This window comes from Pygocentrus nattereri, chromosome 18, assembly GCF_015220715.1.
Source record: "Pygocentrus nattereri isolate fPygNat1 chromosome 18, fPygNat1.pri, whole genome shotgun sequence".
Taxonomy (NCBI): Eukaryota; Metazoa; Chordata; class Actinopteri; order Characiformes; family Serrasalmidae; genus Pygocentrus; species Pygocentrus nattereri.
Genome location: NC_051228.1, coordinates 10,052,526 through 10,080,201, shown reverse-complemented (window position 1 = coordinate 10,080,201; position 27,676 = coordinate 10,052,526). Strand labels below are relative to the sequence as shown.

The window sequence follows — 27,676 nt, the reverse complement described above, 5'->3', positions numbered from 1 at the left end:
AAAATCAATAATGTAAAGTATGGCAACTTTAAAAGTGCTCAAGTCACTGAAGAACTTTTATCCGCAAATTCTTACTTCTTCAGATGTCAGGCAGCACAACCAAAAACAAAGGACTTCTGTTTTGACATGCTTTTACAAAAGAGGGGCCAGGGTATCGCACTATAAAAAAGACCCAAGTGACCTTCATGGTGCAATGTCGACGTCCGTAACCCTTTCGCGAATTTTTTTGAAAAAAATTAGATTTTTTGAGCTGTGGTTGAAATGTTTGGCAGGTGGTCTGACCTCAAGAAAGCCATGAAAATGTGTAATTATTATAATAATATTTATTTAACAGAAGAATGTAAGTATAAAGTCAATTCACGGATAAAAGTTTTACAGGTGTCAAAACAGATGCCTGTTTCATTTATTATTAGTCTGAAAAGTCAGGTGATGCAATCAGAGCCAGTTCATGGTGGCCCTGGCCACTTCCTATTTCCCCTTTTATATCCAAAACAGGACTTGAAAAAGGCCAGAAGGCACGCACAAGTGATTTTTAATCACTCGCACAGAACTTTGCTTTAATTTTAGATTGTAGAAAGGTTTATTTCACTAAAAAGCTAAGAAAACTCACCTGTATGGTTCCCTTTTTCTACAGCAAGTGGATTTTGTGCAGAACGATGCTAGCATTACTGCTATTGGTTGGCGACCGGAGCAGCTCATTGGTTGTTCAAGCTCACTGACGCCATGAACATACATTTTAAACTCCTGCATGCAAACATAAGCGCATTGCTACCATTAAAACATTATATGACATGTTCACGGCCCAATTTATTAGTTTCTTGCTTTATTTTTTCAACTATTGTATAAAAGCAGTAGAACACGAGGTTGTGTGTTATCACTATAACATACAACATAACATCATTTTTAAAAACTATTTCTGAAAATCACATATGATAATGACCCTTAAAGTCAATTCAACAAATGTTTCCTAGGTACTCCAACATTTACAGCTCTATGCAAATTCACAGACCATCTGTTTTTCTTAATGGCACATGCTGTTCACACTAAGTGCATATAAAATGATGTTACTTTTGCAAATAGCAGGATTTTACTATTTATACATAGTTTCCTAAGTAACATCATGCTATTTACAGCAAGGGTACACAGCAACATTATGCCATTATTCAGAAAAGGACATAGATTTTATACCATGTCTTGGTACTGTGTCAGCAGTATTAGCCTACATTCCAGCAATACCGTTATTCTGCTTTTTCCCCCCAGCTGTGAGATCATTCTCACCACCCACTCAGTCTCTCTCTGGGTTACCGGCCTTGTTTGATTTGTTACTGCTATTGCTTACATCTATATTTGCTGTATCTGTATATGTGCATTTTAAAAAATAAGCAACTTTGTGCATCTGGCACACAAATAAAACACACATTTTTATTTTGACTGAAACAATTTAAGTTAATCTGTACTCCATCCATCCATCCATTTTCTAAGCCGCTTCTCCGTCAGGGTCGCGGGGGGTGCTGGAGCCTATGCCAGCAGTCTTCGGGCAAAAGGCAGGATACACCCTGGACAGGTCGCCAGTCCATTGCAGGGCAGACAGACAGACACTCACACCTATGGGCAATTTTAGCATGTCCAATTAGCCTGACTGCATGTCTTTGGACTATGGGAGGAAACCCACGCAGACACAGGGAGAACATGCAAACTCCACACAGAGAGGACCCTGATCACCCAGCCGGGGAATCGAACCCAGGCCCTCCTTGCTGTGAGGCGACAGTGCTACCCACCATGCCACCGTGCCGCCCTTAAGCATTAAAGGAGAACTCCAATTTTTCAAAAATTCTGTCTAATCAAATGGCTGAGCATTAAACAGTTACTCAGAGTGGTTTAGCTCCAAACTTGTGGAGTCAGAAATGTTCATAGTGGTGATGATAGGAACCGAACGTCCGACTCTAAACACTCTCTAAAAGAAAGTTATTGCGTGAAATGGTCACGAATACTTTGGCCTGAAGCCTGAGACATTGTTTTAAGAGGTTTTGTGGTAAACCTTTGGCCAAAAATATCTTTTAATCAGTTTATTTGAATCCATTTATGGTGGAATGCAAAGGTACACAACTGTGAGACAAAATAGTTCCCTAAGAAATATATTTCTGTCACATTTATGACAAAATGATTTATTTTAACATCAAAACTTGGAAGATACATGCAGTTTTGCTAATGGTTTTGCAAAGCAAATAAAATGGTTATACCTGCACTGTAGATATTGTGGCCCCTCATCACCAACGCTGTAAAGAAATGAGTCAGAAAGTTTATCTACAGATAACCATCTGAATTCAAACCACTCTGAGTGACTTTACATCTTAACTACTTATGTAGAAATTTCAAAAGATTGGTGGACTTCCCCTTCAATTGCCAAACTACTATGGCAGAATAAACTTGAAATGAAATGAAATGAAGTGTGCAAATTCCCTTTTTGCCTGAGGGAATCAAACCCCAGTCTTAAACAAAGTGGTGTGATTCACTACAGTAACCAGCACCGTTTTATTCTACTACAGTTATAGAAAATAGACATTCATTATTTATGTATGAAATACTTACATGAAGTGAATTGAAAAAGCACAGCCTCTTATATTCTGGATAACACCAAATAACTTCACTCTCTAATTCTCCCTTGAGCACAGCTTCTCCCAGTGCTGCCTTGTTTTTGTTCATGGCAGGTATGAAAATTACAACCCAAATAAGCACTGTGCTCTACTACAGTCACATGTTTAAAGGTGGAGTTAGTGCAAAAAGCCAGGCGGTGTGGTAATAATCTATTGTCACTTACTGTAAACAGACACCACCTTTTCAGTTACCAGTCACAACATCCAGCAAGCCTGGCAGACCACCGAAACTGTCCCCTTCAGATAAACAGGGCTTAAAGTTTCATCTTTGAGAAAGAGGAGAACATCAAGCTGCACTCTTGCTTCAGATTTGAAAGCATCCACAGGTGTTTGTGTCCATCCTTCCATTCTGCGGAGACACTCACTACGAGTCTGAAAGGATGTGTAGCTGCCAAGAAGCTCTTACTGAGAAAAGGAAATGGATGTAAAAAAACAGAGAAAATATACAAATGTTCTCAGAACAAGTCCAGGCCTCAACATCACTGCGTGTGCTTGGGCTTATTTGGATTGTAGAAGTGGAAAAATGCAACCGACGTCTACGACTGAGCTTTAGAGGTGTGGAAAAACATCCTTGTAGATTTCTTTGAAAAACTGAACACAAGTCTCCTGAAGAGAATGGAAAACAGGAACAGCAGTTTGTGTATTTTACATCACCATCTTGTGCACAACCTTTAAATTGATTCATATTGATATTTTAGTAATTAGGTCTAAATCAAGACAAACTAGTCCTCTATTCCAGTGGTCTCTGACCACCTTCCTGCATGTTTTACCCCAGCATAAAGGGAGTACACCTTTTTTTAGCTGCCCAACGACTGTAAACAATACAATTACAAGGTGATGATTAGATTTGATCAGAGAGATTACGGTTGGAGCTAAACTCCGACAAGGTAGATCTCAAGAGCAGGTTGGTGACCACTGCTTCATTCTAAAGTGAAGATCTGTAGTCAATGCACTAAGAAGGTGCTGAGCTGTTGATGGCTCTTCAAGGGCTCTATAGTAAATGGTTCGGTATAGAACCATGAATGTGCTGTAGAAGGCACTATATAGAAACCTTTTGAAAAGGGTTCTGCTATTGTTACGATGTCAAGCTCGTTAAAATAGAAGAACCCTTTTCATAAAGGTTCTGTATAGAATCATGTACACACTGTGAATCTGAAGACCCTTTTCACGATGCAAAGAACCCTTTAATCATGCTTATTTTCATGAATTCGCATCAGTACCTAACCTGTTACACTGCATCTTAAACTCACACAAAGAAAGCACTAACTGGACCTTTTCATAGAAATAATGATGTGCAAAAGATGATGATGTATAATAAACAAATAAACGTGCACTTAGATCAGCACAGTAAACATCAGCCGGTCACACACAGTTTTAGTGGGCTACCAGGCCTTTCACCATTATTAGGAGTCCCATTTACACCATATATTTCATTTTTATAGGTCAAGCTTTTTTCATTTGACTTTTTCCTTCCTTACATCTCAGAAATATATACTGAAGTTTCTCCTGGCATCAATTTCATTTGCCTCCCTGTTGGGAAAGTTCTGGCTACGACCCTGCTGGTTAGTCACTTAGCATCAATTTTAGCATCTCTGTGAAGGGACAATATAAAAAAAAAAGAAACAAACAAAAAAAAGAAACGTTTGTAACATTTTTGGGAACAGCTTTTTAAGACTGGAAGGACTTTGAAGGAAGAAAACAGCAGAAAAGTGTGGACAAACACTTAGAATGTAATGCTATAATAAGTGTTGGTCTGTTCTGTGTAGATCCCTACTAGATAGATATTTCCTGCTTGTTTCCCCTGACTGGCCTTGTCAGGCTTAAGATCACTGGAGATGCATAATTCTCACTAAATTGTATCTTAACAGAGCACATAAAAAATGATACTAAAAAGAACAGGAAGGTGAACATGCTGAGTCAAAACACACAAAGAGCAACTCTCACCAAAATTAAGGTGTTTATTATGTTGATTTGCAATTTGTAATTTGAAATGCGTGTCAAACATCAATCAGCCTACTTTATTGCATGAGGAAAAAAAAATAAAATGTGGTCATTCACAACATGTTTTGGCAGAATAGTATATCTGATTATGTGCTTTAACAATAACTGTGAATAAAGGGTAAAATAAAATGAGCTTTGAAAAATTAAAAAAAAGGTACCAACACCAAAACCTACAGTAATAATTTAAATTTTGAAACAACTTCAGTCCTTGAAACAACTTCAGAACAAAGTGTCCTTTAGAACTCACCTCAACTGGAAACATTATACACAAACAGCAGAGCAATGAATCTAGCTACGGTTTTATAATCTATGTCCACTGTAAAGATCCTCGTTCAAAAGTTTTTTCCAAGGTTAATTCCTTACTTTCAAAAGCACACACAAAAGTGTAAAATGTTACACTACAGCTATCAGTACATCATGTGTCCACAGAAATGTTCATCTTTACTTCAGGAAATACCAGACCACTGGATCGGTTCATGCAAGGAGCAGAAGTCATAAAACATACAGTATGTGGCAGTAAAAATGAGTTTGACATTTGAATTAATACAGGTGTACAGTTTTCCTTAAAAATCAAATGCATTAGTAGAGAAGTCCACCAAAGCTCCACATCCCAAATATTCCACTTTAAGTGATTATGTCAAGTCTGGCAAGATGCAAGACCTTGGCGCAAGTTTAAATTAAATATATACATAATTAAATCTGTACAGTACAAATTGACATACAATATCCTTTGAGTCCTCCCTCTTACTCACGCTCTAACAACCAAGTGTGCCTGCCACAATTCTACCAGCAAAAGATACACAGCTTTTACATTGGCTTCAACTACAACAACTTCAACAACAGTTGTATTTTTTTCCCCACAGAGACAGACAAAAACATGATCCAAGCTGCTTATGCATTTTTCTGTCCAGAGTATTGACAATTTAGACTAATTGTCAATGTTTTACACAGAAGTGACAATATAAGACCCACTCTCTGTTGTGTCCCCTTTAGAGTCTCTCTTTTTGACATTACTGTTAACTGGAGTAGGGATCTGAGATGGCCTCGGTGTTGTGCCGTCAGCACTGCTCTTTCTTGGGCTTGGTGTGTAATTGAATGGGCTAACCCTGGCAGCAACAGCACCGCTAGGGGAACTGTGTTTGCTGGAATTGGTTGAGCTGAAAGGTGTGCGCTCAGCAACTGCAATTTCATGAACTTCAGTGGCAATGTTCGGGTTGCTTAAAACAGGCTTGATATCCGTCACTTTTTTGTCAAGACTCTCTGTACTTCTAATTAGGTTCAAATTTGTTTCCGAACCGAGACGCCGCGTTGCAGCATTTTCATTTGATGCTGGCTGCTTATGATGGATTTCACTTAAGTCCCAATCAGAGGGATGTGCTTTTCCAGGCAAACTATCAATGACTGGGGGTGTGTTTCCTGTTGGTGACTTACTAGATCTAGGGTTATTAATGGGGCAGTCTTCAATTCTCACCCATACATCTTCACTCTTACACATGGCAGCACTCATCTGATGTGAATCCCCAGCTGGATCTGGCAAGTCTAGAGTCATTGAGGGACTTGCTTCACTGTCTTTTATTTTCCTCCATGTTCCTTTCCGTTCCAGTCCTCCGTCCTTGTTCTGTCCAGATCGCTGAGGTGGATTGGTTGGCTGACGTTCATCTTCACTTCTGCCCTTTTCACTCGACTCCGATGAGGCAGAGAGTATGGATGAACTGCTGCCTGTTCTTTTCCAAGTACCAACTCTTGGGAGAGAAGACGAATGCTTGCTGTGCTCCCTTTTCCATGTCCCTGCTCTGTTGATCGGGAGTCTCGAGGGGCTCTCTGAATGGGAACGGGCGACATCATGCCGTCTAAGTGACTTCCCATCTCCATTTTCAGAAGAGTTTTGGCTTTGAGGGGACTTTCTCCAACCACTACCTTGGTAGGGCAGACTAAGAGACATATCTGGTAAAGATGGGCTTGATACAGGGGTTTGTGATTGGCTAGGAGAGGAAGGAGACAAGGATTCAAAAGAAGCAGACTCTTCTAATTTCCTTTTTAATGTTGGACTAGGGGCTTCTTTAATAAATGTGGACTGACGTACAAGTCCAGGTTTCTCTGATCGGTCAGACTCACTCCCACTTGACTTTGTGGAAGACATTCTAGATAACTCTGCCTTTTTTGATGTGCCAGTTGCTCCGCACTGATTTAGACTCTTTGAGGCAGACTCACTTCTGGGTATACCACTGGTACTCCGTGGCAAACCACTATGCTTTGGAGGTGTTTGCCCCAACTGCCTTCCAGGAGAGGTGTACGATATTCGTGAAGACCCAGATGGTTTCGAAGCAGCACTAGGAGAAACAGTACGAGGTATTTGAGAGAGTTTGTTAGGTGGGGTCAGACCATTCCTACCTGGTGAGACAGAGGTGCGACCTGGTGACTGCATGGGTCTAGTGAGGGCTTGCTGAGGTGGCCTAGATGGTGTGGAGTCTCTGGATCCTGATCGAGAGGAGGCTTTACTTGATCCTCCTTGGGAGGCAGGTGGTTCTCTGGCAGGACTAGGATCTGACTTTGATGGTGCCTTCATGGTTCTGGGAGAGTTTCCAGAATTTGGTCCCTGAGGTGGGGGTTTCGTGCCACGCGAAGGAGGCTTTTTTGGAATAGGGCTGGTACTAGGTGAACTGCTTCTTACTCCAGGTACATGCGTCATTGTCCTTCCTCTAGAAACCACAGGAATTTGAACTTGTCTCTGTTGAGAGGCCATGCTATCAAGACTAGGTCGGGGTTTTCCGGTGATGAGACTTTTATACACTTTCTTACCCCCTTTTAAGCTTTTAGCAGCTTCTTCCTCCTTTTTCTTTCCCTCTAAAGTGCTTTTTTCACCAGGTTTTAATATTCTCGGACCTTTGTTGGCTGCCGGCTTGCTATCATCTTGATTTGCAGGGAGGTGAAAAGGGGAGCCAATAGATATGCCAGATTTGAGAGAAAGGATGGAGTCTGAATCAGAAGAGCCTTGTCGAGATAGACTGGCAGCAGCCTGGTGTAGACTGCTAACAATTGAATTAGCACCTTCTTGGATAGCTTTCCAGTCAAAGGACTCAGAATCTGGCGATAAGGCTTGCTCTGAAATAGGACTGTGTGTATCTGTGAGATCCAGGATGAGATCTGGTTCCTCTGCTAGAATGCCATCAGCCATAATGCTTTTCTCCTCCTTAACGCCTTGGTCGTCACTTTTACTTCTGGGTGGTTGCTTTTTCTTCTTTGGCATTGCAGAACTTATACACTCCTGTAAAAGGTCATCTTCAGAATCAATACTGAGAGAGCTAAGAGAACTATTTCGAGAGAAACATACAGGGGTGTCCTCAACATGAAAGGCTTTTGGTGCATAACCAGAGGCTTGCGGTCTTGGCATTTCCACCTGAGTTGTGTCCTCTTTGTGTGAGCAATCCTTGTTGTTGTTTTCCTGATCAATGTCACTTAGTGAACTTAGAGAGGAGTTTCTGGAGAAACATACCGGAGTGTCCTCAATTGAAAACTTTTGCTTTTCGTCAGGCACTGTTCCTGTATTTTCCTTTGATGCTAGTGGAAAACTGGGCTTCTGAAGGGGCTTAGTTGGGGCAGTCTGAAATGCAGTCACTCTGTTGGTGTTTCCAGACTGCTCTCCATTGCTCTTTGAAGGTGGACCTTTTCTTTGTTCCTTACCTTTTCTGAGCTCAGCTTTTTCTTTAGAAAGGTCAAGATCATCATCCTCAAAGTCAAGTGAACTGAGCGAATCATTACGAGAAAAGCAATAAGGAGTACCCTCAATTGGTGTGTAATGATGCGGAGAATCAAAGGTAAAACCTGGACGTGTTCTTTCCTCAGAATTTACAGGCTTATCTGCAAACTCTCTGGGGCCAGCTTTGTGCTCTTGCTTTTTTGTTTCAATGTTTTTATCAGGATATGATGGTGCTTCTGATACATTACTAGGGGCATCTGGCCGCTTGAGCATCCTTGCTCTGTATTCACTGCTTTGTGGCATAGGTTTTACAGGGGAAGTTGGCTTTTTCTTTTCAAAATCTTGTTGAACTAGATTGCCAGTAGCAGTTGGTGGGAGCTGAGGTTGATCTGACATTTTCTGCACTCTGAAAGGCTTGTGTATCTTACCCTTTGGCATTGCAGAGTTGATGCACTCAGCAAGAATATCATCTCCTTCATTCTCAGCTGAAACATCTTGTGGGTCAGAGGATGCAACAATATCCTTTGTTTCTGCACTTTTGCCTTCTGGGACAGTGTCTCGTCTTTGACTGGATGCCTCTGCACGGGGAGCTGAACTTTCAATAGTGGCCAACTCGTTAGGGGGTGAATCAATAGTAAGATCACTAAGAGATGTTGCTGTAGAGAAGTTTATAGGTGTTCCTTCTACACAGTATACCCGAGGCATATCCTCTCCATGAGTTAAGGCTACATGTTTCTGTTGTTGCCCCCTATTTTGTGAGGGCAGTAGTTTGTAAACGGGGAGTTGGCTTGGTTTACGGGCCACTGGTGGGGGTATCCTTGAGGCTGCTGGAGGGGCCTGTTTCTTGGGTTTTCTTGATGACTTTGTAGGCATGGCCGAATTTATACAGGCTTCCAGGATCTCTATGTCATCATCATCATCAGAGTCATCCAAGATATCTTTCGGAGGTTCAGTAGTTGCTGGAGGCTTTTCTTGTCCCTTGGACTCTTTAGTCTCATCCTTCTCAGGTTCTGTATCATTTCCATGGTCATCTTCATGAACTGGAGGCATTATCTTCAGTTCAACATCCTTTTGAATAAAGGGCTCATCTAGACTTAATGCACTGAGACTAGAAGCGCAAGAAAATCCATCTGGAGTACTCTCTGTGGCAAAGTGTAAAAGTGTGTCATTATCTGGAAGGACCTGTACTTTTTGCACAGCAGCATTGACAGCTGCATGCCTTGGGGCCAAATCCTGTTTTTCAGAGTGGGGTGGCACAGTAACTTTTTGTTTTATAGACGTCGAACGTGGTGGTGGTGGTGGTGGTGTCTTGCTGCGACTGGGAGGCATTGTTTGGCCAGGGCTATCAGGCAGATCACTGGGGCTTATTATTCCACTCACCATTCCGCTACAAGGCTCACTCTGTACAGAGCTTGCAATGGAGTGGCTCTCAAAACTGTCAAGAGAGCTGACAGAAGTGCATCTGCTAAACATAAGAGGAGTCTCTTGCACATAATGTTCAGGGGGACTTTTTGGAGTCTGGGCACCACTTTTCGAGGGTGATTTAGCACCTGATGAAAATTCCACTGCTTTATGATGTCTGGAACCCTCTCCATGCCCAACATGTGATCCTTGGTGTCGTGGGGGCTTCATTCTGACATAATGCCCAGATGACTGGCTTTCTGTTGTGCGTTGATCTGGAACATTAGTGGATTCTTTCTCAGAAACAGAAGTTGTGTAGTTACTAGCTGCATTAACATTCCGCTTACAGCTCTCCATTTCATCTTCAGAGGACAAGGATGAAAGAGAGCTCCCCCTTGAGAAACATATGGGTGTGTCCTCGACACAATAGGTCTGCAGTGTTTCTTGATTTATTGTAGGAGCCTTGCAGGTTGTCTTTTGAATAGTTCTACCAGGCCCTGGTCGAGTTTGGGCTGTGGATGGATGCAGTTGTTTTTGCCTACTCTGATTCTTTATGGAGGACACTGAAGATGAACTTTCCTGACTTAACTGGTCCTTGACAGAACTCTGGGAAGATTGTTTTGAGTGACTGAACACCGCCTTCTTAGAAGAAGCATCAGAATACTTCAGACTGTAATCAATTGGTTGTTCTACATGGTGATCGTTGTATTTCATGCTGTAATTGGTAGGCTGTTCATCAAGTTGCTCTTCTTCTGAATAGCGCTCGCTGTAGTTGGTTGGTTTGTCATCACCAAAATCATCTACAGTGCAGATTGTTTGGTTAATTTTTTTATTCATTCCATGACTAGACCCACTACTACTTTGCTCATTAGATCCCCTTGACCTGAATCCTCCAGATATGTCCTGTTGAAATCTTGGCTGGTATTTTTTAAGCTTATCCTCACTTTCACCATTTCCCTCTGTGTACATTGGGTATCCTGGGCTCTGCGACCTGGGTGGTTTCTGTTCAGAGCGTTTCATTTCATCCTCCAGGTTCTTGGGCCTTGCCCACCTCTCATTCTGACTTGGGCTTTGCCGGCCAGAGTTGAGCTGCTCATCCGAATACTTCAAACTGTAGTTAATTGGTGTGTCTAGATCTCCATCATCATCCTCCATATGATTTGCATTGTGGATCTTATGAGCAAGGTCAGCAGGATATTTTCTGTAAACACAGCATTTGCTTTCATCATCCTCAGAATAGGAGTCTACAGATGGTTTCATCTGGCCCCTTTTACCATAGCCATCAGTGCTGTTGACACTATTTAGACTGTCATTAGATGCTCTATATTCCAATTTGGGCATTGGGCAAGGTCTGCCTGACTGTTCTGATTTGCCATAACTGTAAATGTTTTGATGACTGTGAACGCTGGTCTGACGTCTTATCATGTCATCCTGTACCATATGAGAGTCAGTGGTGGATCCAGCAGTTCTGTCATCCAGGCCTAAGTGCATGCCTTGTACTTCTTCCATTACCATTGCTATTTGTGCTGCAGTGGTAGGAATCTGCATTCCCATTCTTTTATTGGAGTCAGGGTCTGGGGGGAAACCTCTTCGCTCCCTATCCAAACTCTTGTCCCTCTCAGCCCTACCATTGTCTGGATTTCCCCTATTCTCCCGTGAAGATGGACTGGAGAGCACTGGTGTGTTCATGTAAGGGGAACGAACACCAACACCACTAGTGTTATAAGCATCTGACCTACATACTCCATCATAATCACCATAGACATTGTGCTTGTGTCGAGGCTTACCTCTGTGAGAAGCCTTAGGACTTAAATTGTCTATGTTGTCAAATGTTTCAGAAAGATGCTGTGCGTCCAATTCCTCAATTAGTGCTTTTTGTTTTCTTACATGTAGTGAAGGCAGGCTAGACCCAGGAGACATTATGTTGGCATCCTTGTATTTGGCAGGTCGATTGGCCATGAGGTTCCTTAAAGCTGCAGCACTACCCATGGCGATCATTTTGTGCTTTGAGTGGATTAGATTTTTCAGCATACTAACTGCACCCATATCCCACAGTGCTTCCTGGTCCTTCGCATTACGAGCGGAGAGGTTCCAGAGTGTCCCACAAGCATTGCTCACTATGGTCAAACTGTGAGACTTAAGGTGTTGCAGAAGAGTCTGGAGACAGCTGTTTTCTCTCAGAATTTGCCTAAAGAAACATTTTAGAGGAACATGCATTAGCATTTACATATCTAAACTACTAGAATAGCAACAATTTGCTTATGACACAAGCAACAGAATATAACCTCACCTGTGCTCCTCATTTGTGGCTATAAGACTCGATACATTCCTCAAGATGCCTCCACCACTTTCAATAATGGCAAGGGTGTTAGTTTGGCTTCTGTACGTCAGAGTGCTGACTAAAAAGGCCAGTGCCCCAGCAACAGAACAGATGTCAGCTTTGTTTTCAGTACAGTGAGCCGATAAGTTCCAAAGGGCACTGAGGACACTTTTTAATGTGGATTCCTATAAAAAGAATCATATAATTTAAAAAATGCATAACAATGAAGGCATGTTATAAAACAGAATAATGACTATACTTCTGTGTGGTGCTATTAATTCAAATTTTTTATAATTTTCAAATAGACCCCTACCTTCTGAACCTCAAGGGCACACTCCATTAGGGCCCTAACGCTGCCAACCTCACGCAATGTCTTTTTGCTATTCACATCTGCACGCCAAGACAGGTTTCTCAGGACACTAGCAATTACCTAATAGAAAACAGCATAATTTCATTGTGCACCTTTATAAATGCAATTAAATAATATTAATTGGAGGCATAGGTTTACAAATCCTTAGAATTACACAGATCTGTGATTTTTGTAGAAGCGTACCTGCTGCAAATCCTCACTCTCAGATTTCAGCTGGGCTACCATGGCTCTCATACAGCCCTTCATGGAACAAAGTGTAGCCTGAAAAGAAATTTAAATGGATTATAAAGTGTCTTAACAATAAATAAATAAAATGTAAAAAAAAAAAAATCATATACAAAACAAGGAAAAATGTGGATGGATGTGAAGAGTGGCAGCTAGTTAACTATGATATCTGCTGACTATTAGTTAATGACATGTTTTAATGAGCCAAAAACTACTTTTGATAAATCACTGATTGATAAACCAATTAAAGGTAACAGCATGTTGCATTTTTGGAAGCTACTACATAAGCTAACTCAGCTAGTAAGCTAAAAGCAGGACTTTCAATCAACAATACATTTATCCAGTACAAAACCAGGAAAAAAAAACATTATATATATTAAAAAAAAAAAAAAAAAAAAAAAAAAAAAAACTTTCCAACAGTATTTTTTCCCCAACTTGAAGAGTTGCATTTGCCCAACCTACCTTGTTGGCTACATCTCCAAAAGTTAAGTTAGTGAGAGCCATTCCAGCATATCTTCTTAGTGTAACACTGTAGTGATCACTTGTAAGGCCATAAATCTCACAGTCCACCTGCAACAGTTCACCTATAGCCTGCAGTCCACCTAAACATAATAGGGTCGGCCATTCAGACTTGTTTCAAAATATACAATTTTCTAACAAACAGCAAACTGGATTTAGATATGGTTATAAGTCAAAGTGTTAGAAAAGAAATAGGTTTACCAAGTTCATTCATAGCATGTCTGTGCTCTTCATCAAAGGACAGCTTCATGAGAACACAAACTGCAGGGCAGATCTGATGTTCCACAGGAGAAGGCACTAAAATTTAAATGAAATGAAGTTCATTTAAATGTAATGAAAAAAATAAAGAAAAATTGTACTATATATATATATATATATATATATATATATATATATATATATATATACACACACACACACACACACACACACACACACACACACACACACACATACATACATTTGCTGTGTACTTACTGTCACTTCACATGACTTAAGTTTATTAAAAGTGGAAAAAGCAGTGTACATAATATTTCTAAGATATATTGAGGCTACATTTCCTAGAAACCCATGCAGCCTGCCACTTAAAGGCTCTCTCATTAACCTAAAATTAATAACAGTCAGACATATCACATTACCACAAGCTATTCTTGACTTGTTACAATGAGAGCTGGCATACCAGTAAAGGGCAAGGAGGGAGAAATGAAGGATGGGTTTACTTGGGTTTTTATCTTGGTCCACTCCGCGCTCATGGCTCTCCTGCCACTCCCAGCAGGTCTCGCAGTAAGCCCTGATCTGTTCCAGGAGGTGGAGCACCCGTATCTCTCTCCGACCACGCTTGTCGTCTGGTTGTGAATGGATGATGTTATGCAGAGCAGCGCTGGCCCTGGCCCGAGCCTCTTTGCTGCCCCGAGAATTGCCCAACAGTACAGAGTCCTTGTCATTGCCATGGAGAAGCTGGATGAGCAGAGGCAGGCATCCAGACTGACGCATGGCTATGCAACTGTCCTGAGAGCTGGACATGGCGAGGAGAGTACGGGACATATCGTCTTTGTCATGGGTCCCCAGCATGGACAGCAGAGAGTACACCATCTCCACCTGGAAATGGAAATAACGAGAGAGTCAAGAGTTCGCATATGGTTTTCACACATGAGCAGTTAATGATTTGCTTATACACACTCTAGCCATCAATAAACCCATCTTACAGGCTTGTATATCTTAAAAAGCAGCATTCCAGAGTTCTTCTCTTTTTTTTTTTTTTTTTTAAAGTAAACTGGGTGCAAAAATGACAGCCCATAGTCCAAAACCTTCATACAACCACAAGCATGAAAATCTATCACTGACTTTATATCCTTGGTGTATAGGAACATATGATTTTCAATGACACGAACAATGGCGGAGCAGTGAAATAGTCGCAGCTAAAAAAATGATTTTAATATTTGTCTCAGTTCTGAACTCAAGTAAACCTGAAAGTGAAACAGCGACAAATGACCTTCAAAGCAGTGTAAAAATAGCCCAACAGTGCCAAACTTTTTATAACCATTAAATGATTGTTATTCATGGAATAACAATATTCCATGACCACTATATTTTGGATTTTATTATACTATATATTAATACGATTGTTGCCATTTTATAAAAACCATACACCACCACAGACTTTATTTCATCATTGCCCCAGAGCACTATATGCATGTCTCTCATGCATGTTTAGTATCACCCTTTAACCACAGTAAAAACACAGACACATAGACTCTTATGACTTATTGCTTTAATATATCCATGCTGCCTGGGTGGCCATTCGCCTGAGGATTTCGGTTTAACTGACCAAGTACTGAAAGTACTGTGGCTGTGTACATACAATAAGCCTCAAATGTCCTTTAACCAAGTAGCAAAACATGAAGGCCGTTTTCTTTTCACAATGCATGAAATAACTGGAGCACAAAACGAACCACAAACAAACCACACTTCATTTGTCAAATGGTCTGAGACTTGAAAAGCAGAAACAGTCTAAAGACTCGTTTATGCTCAACGTTACATACGGATACAGACATGGACATGGACAGTGCCTTCTGTCCGAACTCTGCGTCCATTTTGTTTGTATTTGTGCACATTCTTTGAAAGCTTACAGATACAGACAAAACAGAGGTACCACCAGAAGCTATGCAGGCAGTGGAGACGGGATATGATGACAATTTCTCTCATTGGTTATATAAATAAAAAGAATGTTCCGGCCACATGTCACAAAGTATTAATGGCCTCACAGACACCACAGTCTACACTGGCGCCTCTTCCGTAGTTGGTACATTATCACAACCTTCTCCACCGTCACCATGTATGCTATTGTCACAAACTTTTTACTCTGGACTGCCCTCTAGTGCATGTAGTGCTTAATATATATGCCAATGTAACAGATGCACAAAAATATGTGGTCAGTGACTGTCATCATTTAAATTGGACATGTCCTCTTTCATACGTAAAGGGAGTATAAATGAGTTTTAAGTGTGAAAAGACTGAGCCTGTGTTTCTTTAAATTTGTAACATCAATAAAGAGAAAAAAGTGCTTTAAGGTTTTCTGGTTTACCTTGGTGCCCAGATGACTGGTTAACCTCCGTGGGACGGAATAGCTCCCCCCACTACTCATTTCACTGGCTGTGTCGTGATCCACACGAGAGCTTGGGCCCTGGCAGATAAAGAGATATTTTTACAAAATCTGCACACTCTGGAAAAACATGAACGGTATTTAGAAATACCAAGTGCTCTTTATCGTTAAGTCAAGAGGCCCATTTAATTTTCAATGCTGTATGTACAGTTGTGGGGGAAAAATCTGAACATCCTCAGGCAAATTATGTTTTGTTGATTTTCTAGGTGAAAATAAGTCAACCTGTCCTCTACAGAGAACACATCTAAACACGGCATTCATTTTTTGGCTAATTTTACAGCACACTTTCTAATTATTTGCTGAGTTTAACAACAAAAAAAATCCTTAAAACACTTAAAATACAAAATCCGTCATGTCTTTTTGCACTGCCAACGTATTTTTCCACCAATATGTTAAACTAGGCAAGCAGTAATTTGGTGCTCTCTGTAGAACAGGGGTTACCTTTATCCCCTGCTTAGAAAATCAACACCACACATACTTTGGCCAGGTGCACAAAAACTTTTGTAACCGACTATACATAACAACAGCGACTGACATCGAGAATGAGGCAACTGACTTAGATTATCAGAAACCGAAAAATGAATGAGACAAAACAGTGACAGTGTGAGAAACATTTGCTTTCTTAACCTTGGAAAGCAACTTGAGTCACACTTGATCCTAGTACCTAATCCAATGATACATCACTGGCACCATCTGTCTGCAAAATGCTACTGAACCTCACGGCAGCAAGCCAGAGAAACATTATGTGATTCAGAAAAAAAAAAGCTCATTTCTGTGCAGGGACTTTTAAAGCCCCACTGGGGTCCCTTGCCCAAAGAGACACATTTCCAGGACATTTGCATTCATAACATTAGTATTCAAAGCACACTGAGGCTCCTGGCATAGACTGTAAAGGCTTTTAAAAAGATCACTTGTTTAAAAAGAAATCGCTTGTTCCAACTGCCAAAATTAAACCCAGACAGAAACCAATCTTCTCGATGGGGAGTGCATCAAAACTTTTACTTTCCTTACCTGAGAACAAGCTCCACTTGCGATGCCAGCGTCAGCTGATGCCTGGGCCCCCTCAGCTTGGGTTACAAGGTCATGTTTGGCCTGTTAATGGGAGAGAACAAACTAGTTCGTCAAAGATGAAAAAGCCGATAAGACATGATGGACAAATACAATTCATACCAGCAAACAAGAAGAGAGGGAGTATCAGGAGAGAGACTAAGCAAGTCACCTCATCATGCAAGAGAGGGAAACAGTCAGGACTGATGTCCTGTATGAGTGTCATACAGGACTGGCTGTGTCAGATCAGATAGAGTCCTCATTGAGGATTCAAATCAGTAAGAAAAGAGAAAGAGAAAGATTCAGTAGTCACTAGGCTAGAGCAGCTGCAAGAGCATCAGTCTCCCTCTTCCTGACCTACATAAACTGCTCGTTCAGCCTGCAGGATTAAAAGCAACAGAGGGGGAGGGAAATCAAATGTGTCCAATAGGATCTGTTCAGGGAAAGGGGACCACATGCGCAACAACGCTTACAAACTGCACACAGAAACATGTGAACATACATTAACACAGACCCACATTTGTGCTCTTGCGTATACAGATGATTTACTAGTCTTTAAACGTAACATAATCCTACACAGATAATCCAGTACTTTCTGCATATTGAATCATCTGTCCACACATCAAGCCTTCTAGCCCCTGACCTGTACACATCAAAAGCTAGGTCACACTCATGTCTGTTCATGCTCGGTCACCCAAAGAGCCTACATTTAGCACACATGCTCATTCAATTAAAAATGTATGGCTCATCTAGCTTTTCCCCCTGCAAAACATTTCCACTACCTACCATGAGAATGCGGTTCAAGACAGAAATACATGGCTCCCCCACTAAAACTGGCACACATGTACGTCCTGGATTGGATCAGAGTGCACCTGACAATGTTTGTACTAGTTTCTCCTGTCATATAATGCTTTGATGCCCTTTCTTATACAGTGCTCAAAAGTAGTCTTGGGACACTCTCTGAATATAATTTCAGTCCTCTTTATTTATTACTTTATGAATAATTATTTTGTATCCATCAGAAAAGTTCTAACAACGAGCAATAATGACCAGGTTTCCTAAAAGAAACGATCTGAAATGTGAAATGATCCCAATGAGTAACTGAAACATGAAGAAAGTTGAAGTATTCAAGCATCAGTGGGACAAAAATTAGTATCTCTTTGTTGTGTTTATGTTTTAAACACTATCACTTACCACTACTTTAGGACATTTTTTCAAATTGGATTTTCAAATTTTCAACATAGCTGAACTCAAATACACTTTGTAACCAAGACACATTTTGCAACTAATATTTATGACCATTCAATATTCAAGTTTTCTAAAGCAATATATTTTAGAATGTTTATAATATTAACTAAGGTGTGTTGAACAGTGGCCTTCCAGCAGAGTTGGAGATCTCTGGTTTCAACACGTGCATTTTGATCCCAACATTGACATAAAATGGAAGGTTAGGTGAAAGTTTTGGTGTTGGACCCAAGTATTGTTTTGCAAATTACACTACTACAAAAATGATGTACTTTTGAACACGGCAAAGTGCAATTACCATAATACATTAACAAATGAAATAATTATGGAAAAGATGGTGTCCCTACATTTGAACACTGTATATGATGCCGCTTCATACATGTTGCTGTTTTATTATTATTGTTAGTTTATTATTGTCTAATCAACATCATGAGTATGTAATGCCCTGTATGTTTACTGTCTGGTGTATTTATTGTTTGTTCTGCACTTGTTCCACACTTGTGTATCTGCACTTTATGTAGTCCTGTCTAATGTTATTGTTGTGTGCTATACCTCATGTCAAAAGAATGACATTTCTTCTCAATGCTCTATTGAGAAATAACTAAGACCATCTGACTTAAGAGGCACGTTTATGTCGTATGTGCTCATTTTTTCGGCCAAAGCAAAACTAGCTATAATTTAAAAGTATAGATGCACTACATGTTCAATACAGGACAACTGTACTGTAAACTCAAGCATAAAGTGTCATCTTTGTCATTTCATCAAAGAGAAAAACCAGCAAGAGCTCCCCCTTCTGGATGTCTGCAGATGTAAGCAATCACTTTTCGATTGCATTGTACAAGCCCTCATCAAATGCAGATCTATTAGGGCTTTAAGAGACTTCACAGTCTAAACAGCGTTTAGTGTTGGTTTAAAGAACTAATAACACTATTCTTATACATTCCTATAGAAATATATGCAAACTATTATTTGGCCCAGTATGAAATGCACATGAATTCTTCTAATATAAATTAACAGACTATACATGAACTTGAAATTAAACTTTCATTCTTGAAGTGTACTCACAGACAAATAACAAATGAAAATATGGTTGTTCCAAAAATATTTATAAGTGGAACAAGTGGATTAAAAGTGAAATAGGAAACAAACGGAGGCTGAAATGGAGCCTGCTGTCTTAGACAAATAAGAAGATTAAGATCCTTGAGAGGACTAAATGCTTAGACAATATAACCATGTGTTCGAAATCTGTTAAATCCGAGATATCTACTATAAATTTTAAAGTGCTAGCCTGTCTGTTTTACCTTAGCACCAGCACATGGGAAGAAAAGAGCACCACAAATGCCTTGTTCATGAATGTCAGTAAACACATCTCAGATTATTCCAAGGCTGAGCTCCTCTAATAAGCACTAAGCAGCCTGCTGTTCTTTCTTCAGTGGACTGATGCATTATAGATGCTGAATGCTGAAGCTGTGACTGGAGAATTGTATATGCTACCTCAGCTTCTGCTGGCTGTGACTGTAAGTGCTGCCGAATCCTCAGCATGTCCTTCTCTATCTGCTGGATACGAGCTACCCGCACCTGAGAAGATGATACACACATTAAAAATTCACCAATAAAAGTATACATGTACACAGCTCCCACCTACTCTCTTACAAAATCCAATGTAGACGATCAGCCAAGATATGGTTGGTGTCTGAGCTTAGCACTGAAGCTATGGGCTACGATAATCTACTACTACTACTACTACTACTACTACTACTACTACTACTACTACTACTACTACTACTACTACTACTACTACGCCAACAAAGAAGATTTTCTGTTACTTTTTAATTACATTAATCTCTTGGTTCCTGTTCAAAACTAAGGATGCAAACATTGGACACCAAAACAAACGTTTTGGCCAATCAAATTTATTTAGGGTAAGGTGGGAAATTGTGTACATTCAATTGTTAGCCACTCCTCAAAGACGTAATCATTTAATTACAAAAAAAACATAGTATTGTTTTAAATAATATAAACAAACCACAAGACAGCTGAACATGTTTTATTCAGTGTTTCAAGTATTTTAGGAACAAGAAGTCATTAAATAATAAATATAATTATCTATTTAAACATAATTACTTCTCAAAGCACATCTCTACATTAAAGGCATATTTATTTTATCATTATTCATACAGTAATGCTGCACCAGTCATTATGGAATCTTAATTTCATGCAGCTTCAGACAAATCTGAAACTTGTGTTATATAGTATCGACATACTGCATACATTTTTAGCACCAATATATTTTATGGTAATATATGTATACACTCAGCACAATGACACTGAGATGTTCATGGCATCATGTACAGAAACTCCTCCCTTGTAGCTCCAACTTACTAGTGCACCGTTAGAGGCTGCAGCCCATCTGTTGATGCAGTTTGTGTTAGCCCTCTAGTCCTTCCTGCCTGGCCAGTTACTGGCCAAAGAGCTGCTCTTAGCTGGATATTTTTGGGTGGTAGACCACTCAATCTAGCAGTCACATTAAGATGTGTGACTGGAATCTTAAACTGCACCCCCCTCTGTGGCTCACCTGTGCCCTCTTTTCCATGTCCTGGCAAGTTCCGAGTTGCTCCTCCATTGCTGCCCGGATCTGCCGAGCCTCGTATTCCAGTTGTCTGCGAGTCATGTCTGTCTGTAAGGAAAACTGCAAAAACAACATCGTACATACAGCATCACTGAAGTTTAGTCACGAATATTTGGGCCAATGCTGAAATAAACATCTGTTAAATCAGACGCTATAAACTTACATTCTCAGTCAGTGGAAGGCTGTCAATTCTTTTGGTGAGGTTTTGTAACTGGGCATAGTACCAGTCCTTTTCTTTCTCTTCTTTCTCCAGCTCTGCCATTAATAAAGATCTGAACACAAGAGACAGATAAGTAGTGCTTTGAGTGTTAAACAGGAGTTAAACATGCTGTCACTTTGTGACAGAAATAAGCGTATCCATGTCAACTGGGAATTAATAGAGTAACAGGACACTGGTGTTGTATCTTACCGCACAGTTAAATATAATCAGTTCACAACCAGTTTAGACTTGGATGTAACTTCTGACCAATGTTATGTTAAAGGTCTATGCTTGGGAGCCTAGACATTTTTTAATAAGTCTAATAAGTCTTTCTACTGGGCAAGTGTGAGTTTTTATAGAAGCTCATAAAATGATGTAGGGTCACATATTAAACGCTAACACATAATGAAAACCAATACTTGTAGCATGATAGTACATGCCTAAATCACACACCTGCCTCAAACTGCAACAGGAATTTCAAATAGACTTGCTTTTACAGTTTGACACTGTATGACATACGGTTATCTTTAAACATGGACAAAAGTACACTGGAGAGCTAAAGTACCAGTCATCTTCAGGCCTTTAATTCTGTAATTTGGTCCCTTTTTGTAAGATAACAGTGTGTCAGGCAGTGCCAGAAACTGAACAAGGGCAACCCTAAACAAAATAAGAGAAGCAGACTTTGAACACCAAACATGTCTTGGCTAACTGATAATCTGGACTAATGAGAAAAATACAAAAACTAATTTTCAGGCCAAATTATTGTCGCATGACACCCACCTCTCCTTTTCCAGCTCCTCCAGGTATCCAGCACTGTCTCTGCCCCCATTTGCCACCCCCCTCCTGGGGAAAGAGCCCATGGGGCTTGGGCTGGGACTGCTGTCTGCAGAACGGCCTGAACTTGAACCCTGCATGGAGGCTTTCGGTCTTAGCTTCACACCCGGGAAACCACTAGGGTCTAGGCTTATCTCTGAGGGATTGATAAAACACAGTCATGGTATTGCCTTGACATTTGAAAAGCTAGGATTCAAACTCGAGAGGACCGGCAATATTTTAGCTATCACTTACACAAGTCTTTATACAACCCAAAAGATTACATATGCATTTAATAAGGAAGGACTGTAACACACAATGTGTATATTGTACAATATGTACGGTGCAAAAGTCCAAGACCAGTGGAGTTCATAAATGGCCATTAAGTACAAGTCAAATTCATTTTTCAGGAAATATTTCTGATGAGTTAGGATATTCTACTTACATAATAAAGGGTGGAAGTCAAGAGCTTCCAAAATTGAGAAATGCATCAGCTTACAACTGTGCAAGACATAGTAAAGCATCAAATAACTCATCAGAGTGAGTGAGTGAGTGAGTGAGTGAGTGAGTGAGTGAGTGAGTGAGTGAGTGAGTGAGTGAGTGAGTGAGTGAGTGAGTGAGTGAGTGAGTGAGTGAGTGAGTGAGTGAGTGAGTGAGTGAGTGAGTGAGTGAGTGAGTGAGTGAGTGAGTGAGTGGGCAAACTCCACTTTTGTGTCAGATCTAAAAAAAATCTACAGGTGTTTGTCCATCCATCCACTGTGAGACAACAACTCAGCACTACAGGTATGAAAGGATGTGCAGCCATCAAGAAGCGTTCACACGTATAAGGAAATGGACCAAAAGAAAGGCAACTTGCAAATCAACAAATTGCTGGTGTTCTCATAATAATGGACTGACCACATCAGAGATTATCTGGATCATAAACATAACAGGTAGACACTCTAAATACTGAGAAATGTGATATTGCATTTAGCTGTGGCTAGTGAGGCTTGTGTGTAATTTTCTGTTATGTTGGGTTTTTTTTTTAACCTGAGATTGAAAAATGGATTACTTATTGACCATCTTGAGTAGAAATAAACATGCGATGGTCTCAGTCTTTTGCAAAGTACTGCAAATCCCTTTAAATCAAACTTAATCTAACTTCATACCTTTAAGCCTTTCCAAAAAGTCAATCTGGCCTTGAGAATCTTTTGAGTCTTCTTCAATACTTCCTTGCAGCTGCTTCAGCACCTCCTGCACAACACAAACAAACAAAGAACTTTTTGGTCCTTCTCTGCTTTGTCTTCCTTCTTCTCTAATGTGATAAAAACATGAAACATCTTGCTTATTACACACTTCAAGACTGAACTTTAGATCCCAGAGATCAAGAAAACTACCTGACTACAAGAAGGGAAATATTTTTAGCTCTTTTCGCTTGTAGGTTAAAGTGGCTGCGATAAGGTGAAAGGAAAAGAAAACCTCCATCGATGCTTTGAAGTGCCATCAAACAGCTTCGCTGTCGGAAGCACAAAACTGCTTTGAAGTCCTACAGATGTGCTCTTGCTAATTCTTTAATGTTGTGATTGCATGTTAGATGCATCTGCAGATGCAAGCTGAAAGGTACTGATCGCTCAAGTCAAGTCATTTTCTTCAGTCTATCTGCTGCCTGCAAAGACACTCAACTTCAGACTTTCAGATCTTCTTTTGGATCAAAGTATTATTTCATCCTACACCAATTTAAAAAAAAAAAAAAGCTCTTCAATGGTTCTTAAGTAAAGAAAATGGTTGTATATAGAACCATGAACACTAAGAACAATTCGAATGCTTAAATATTTCTTCAGATTGATCAAGAATGTGTTGTGGATGGTTCTTTGTAGATCCTTTTTGAAACCGGTTCTATACAGCACCAAAATGGTGCTTCCATTATCACAAACTTTATAACAGTAGCAGAATCTTTTGGTACTATATAACCATTTTCAAGAATGTTCTACATACTGAACCAATGTCTTTACTAAAGAACCACCCTTTTTGAGAATGTATAAGAACCATCCGTGCTCTCAGGTATTCCTAAGTAATACAAAGACAAATGTGTTAATACAAAAGGCCTAGTTCAAACAAACAAGTCACATTTTGATAAATGTAGAATAGTCTATATTAGTAAAGCATCTGAAGGGAAAGACCATGCATCGATGTCTTCAACAGCTGAGATGGATGATATGCAGGCTCTCTTCTTTAAACAGTCCCAGAAATCCAATCTTTTATATAGCTAGTTTATATTGATGGAGCTGGCTTTAGTCTTCTAGTGTCTGGTCACAGTAGGCTTTAACAACTGGGGTACTAAGGTGGTTTTGTTGAAATACGGTGTTGTTTTCATGAATGGGAAGTGTAACGAATGTGGCGTTTCACATTTTGCCACTTTGTTACAAGAAACCCAGCTAGAGCTCCCCCTTCTGGATATTAGCAGACATAAGCAATCAAATTACTACACCATTTTTAAAGCCCAAATAATCAAGAGCAGACCTATTTGAGCTCTCTCATTGGCCTCATAGTCTAAACAGTATTGTGTTAAAACTTAACAATAGTGGTAAACACTGGTTTATAGCAATGCAATTTTCCCCTTTGGACTGTAAAGCAATCAGTGTAAACAAAACTATGTATTCGCTTGTAGTGTGTTCACAGCACACCACAAGTTTTGAGTCAACCAAGGCCACTAATACAACCAACAAGATCACAAAGCACATGCTAAAGCACCAATAAATAGCACCACAACAGTGGAAACCTCAAAAACCTCTTAATTTCTCAACATAAACCTCATTTAGCTCTCAAAATACAAACATGTGTTTACTGATTAAAAGGTACTACTAATTTGTTACACTAAGAAGAGACATTTACTTACCACAGTGCACTGACTGTTCAGAGGAAAGTCTGCTTCTCTGCATCTTCACAGACAAACCAAACTCACAGTAATCCATTAACATCTGCCATTTGTAATGCTAATCAGTGTAAAAGCTCCATTACAGAAATCAAGAGGATTCTACATCCAGCAGAGCCTGAGCAGCTAATCCAGGGAGCAGGCAGCAGAAAAAGCCCCCAGCAACGAGACTGCCTCTCAGGAAGCAGCTCTTTCCACCCATCCTATCCAGCAGACCCACAGCCTCATGAAGAATACAGCTGCTTCCCATTCAGAGAAAACACCTCCCCTCGCCAAAGGAGCGAGGTCAGCACGGCTGCAGTCCTCTGACCTCCGCGGGCATGCACCGTCGCGCCGGCTGAAAGCCGGAGATGTCCAAAAAGGAAAGGTCAACCATAAACGAGCCGTTCATCTTTCTTCATTCAGGGACAAACAAAACCACGGGTGCATTTCGGAGACTGTGACGCTGGTATATTTTTCCCAAGCAAAATGTGACGTCTCCGAGCAGACTCAACAGGAAACAACAGCTTCATTATTGGTGGGGGGGTCATATGATCATGGACCTCTTACTATGCTCTGAGTCAGAGAATATGGACCAGACGATGAAAACACAAAAACATGTTTGCTTTCGCTGCTGAGTTTTGTTTTACTTTGTTTTCAAAGAAGTTTGAAAGACTAAATGAATAGTCCAAAAATCCCACCAAAAATAGTTAATTATAGTCAGTGAACCTGTTTGACTGGCCAAATCCACATTAGGGGTAATTCTGCCAAACACTCATGGCTCATGAGCGTAATTTGGTTTTTGCTTGCACCATTCAAAGTCGGAGGTGGTTTCGGCTTACACTGATCCAGAAGGGATGGCAGATGCCCTTGAAACGCTTTCTGTCAAACGCACTCATGCATGGAGCTCAACCACACAAACACTTCTAAAGATGTCATCCTATCCTCCCTGTAATGGAAATCAATGCGCTGTGGTCAGCATCTACAGGAAAGGAGCCAAGAATTCTGAGGAAATCTAATTCCTTAACTGATGGTATTTTGCCTGACCTGAAGCCAGACGACACACCTACAAGGCTTAGCCTTCGTGCTGGGGCAGTATTATTAGTGAATGGAGAGCGAACGAGTAGAATGTGGGGACTTGAATCCACCTTCACTATAGGCCCAGTGATAAAGGCAGAACATCCTTGAAAGAAAAGGATAACAGATGGGATGCAAGCGGAATAAAACAAATCAGTGAAAAGGGGGGTTGTAAGATATTCAGTTTTTTTAAATATTGACGGTCATTTGGAGTGGTTTGATGAGAGAGGTACTACTTTAGAAAAACCTACTGAATTAGACTGGCGGTAACCAGACGTCCAAAGAGCTTAATCCCTCTAAAAGCTAACTTAAAGGAAATTAAGCAAACGACTTAAGAACATGTCCCCTGATGTCCAAGACATTGTTTTTTGACCCCACAGAAAGCTTAATTTTTGGAATTATTGTTTTACCATAAACATTACATATAAATACTCAGTAGTCATGTAAGTTCATTGGTTCTTGTGTAGTAAATAAAATGACTACAATCCCTCGTTCCCTGGCTCATCACTGCTGTGAAGAAATTTTGGTAAGTCTGGTACAGTTAACCATTTCATATCAAACCACTCAATGACTGTATCTACAGTTGATTGATTAAATTATGCAGAAATATTAATTCCACCAGGTTTTCTCCATTTTAAAAAGGTATACAATATCTGCTAGACACATTACAAGTGGTGTACAATCAGAACCAGCCAACATCACAATCAAATTCTCTCTCAAAACTTATTTTGTCCAATTGGTCTTCCGATTTTACAATGTAAATAACGTGAGGCAGATAACTGCACTTGCACAGCATTTGAATATTGTTTCTACACCTGTTCCAAAATGTCATCAGTTATGCACAAGTCATTTAGCTAAATTGTCAGTTTCAATGTACTGCTTATTGAATTCATGTTATTTAATCTGTCATCTCATCTTTGTTTACAAATTTTGGTCCAAATAACATTATTTATATTACAACTTTGCCCAGCATAAAAGACTAGAAACATGCTAGTGATTGTGGTTTAGTTTATGTTTTTATATATATATATATATATATATATATATATATATATATATATATTTTTTTTTTTTTTTTTTTTTTTTTTTTTATTTTAATCCCAATATAACCAGACACTGGCCAATCTGAATGTGAAGGACAAACTCCCTATTAACACATTTGGTTTGAACACTGCATGAGCAGGTGTCTACAAATTTTGGAACATGTGATATGGACTTCACTATATGCTACGATATGGACCATAAGCTTGGATCACAGCCAGAGTTCTTCCCTCCCCAGTTAATCAGTTTAATGTATGATTTGAGAGGCAGCATTACAGTGAATACATTTCCCACTTATGCACACAAACCATCATCTCTCAGAATGCCCCACACTTTAGACAAACCTATTTTGGGGCACTGACTAAGCTTCCCTCAAATCCATTCCTCCACTAATTGATGCATTGCTCAGCCTACCTCAGTTTTAAGCAGCGAGATCTGATGTTAACATTATGAGTCACTGCTGCAAGTGCAGAGTCCATTCTTTGATGAAGCAATCACCGCTAAGCTTCAGACTACAGACATGGGATTCCTCTAAGCCTGAGCAGAGGACAGTGCTGCCAGAACTGTGCTCATCAGAGAAGATGCAGCCACTGCAGCAGAGTCCAACTGTGACAGGAAACCATGATGGCATGACTGAGGTGCTCCCTGTGATCCTGACCAATTGCAATAGCAGAATTCTGTAGTTTTAATGAAGCCACATTCCAAAATGTACAGTAGGAGTAAAATAAGTTGCACATTGCATTGTTTTATCTCAAAACACAGACACACAAAGTGTTGGTGGACAGGAACCCAACTGTAGGACTTCCTCTCTAACTAGAAATGACAGCAGGAATCAAACATAGCAACCAAAGTACATTTATTAACAGCCCAAAGGAGCCTTGCTGAA

The 27,676-nt window shown here is 40.1% G+C and overlaps 1 protein-coding gene across 3 annotated transcripts in view; it reads right to left on the bottom strand.

The window, feature by feature from the left end:
• Positions 1 to 4,594: 4,594 nt before the first annotated feature.
• apc (APC regulator of WNT signaling pathway) overlaps positions 4,595 to 27,676 on the bottom strand; it is a 46,277-nt gene continuing 23,195 nt past the window's right edge. For 2 of the 3 annotated variants that reach the window (XM_017710772.2, XM_017710773.2), the window contains exons 3-16: positions 22,931 to 23,015; positions 21,750 to 21,939; positions 20,934 to 21,042; positions 20,717 to 20,830; positions 19,636 to 19,719; positions 16,861 to 16,941; positions 15,772 to 15,870; positions 13,907 to 14,285; positions 13,389 to 13,484; positions 13,131 to 13,270; positions 12,627 to 12,704; positions 12,387 to 12,503; positions 12,044 to 12,258; positions 4,595 to 11,941 (exon numbers count right to left, since the gene is read on the bottom strand). In XM_017710772.2, coding sequence (XP_017566261.2) covers positions 5,599 to 11,941; positions 12,044 to 12,258; positions 12,387 to 12,503; positions 12,627 to 12,704; positions 13,131 to 13,270; positions 13,389 to 13,484; positions 13,907 to 14,285; positions 15,772 to 15,870; positions 16,861 to 16,941; positions 19,636 to 19,719; positions 20,717 to 20,830; positions 20,934 to 21,042; positions 21,750 to 21,939; positions 22,931 to 23,015 — 8,130 coding nt within the window. In that variant the 3' untranslated portion in view covers positions 4,595 to 5,598. Of the gene's footprint in view, positions 11,942 to 12,043; positions 12,259 to 12,386; positions 12,504 to 12,626; positions 12,705 to 13,130; positions 13,271 to 13,388; positions 13,485 to 13,906; positions 14,286 to 15,771; positions 15,871 to 16,860; positions 16,942 to 19,635; positions 19,720 to 20,716; positions 20,831 to 20,933; positions 21,043 to 21,749; positions 21,940 to 22,930; positions 23,016 to 24,657; positions 24,809 to 27,676 lie in introns of those variants that run through there. The other variant, XM_017710774.2, reaches the window with a different exon arrangement.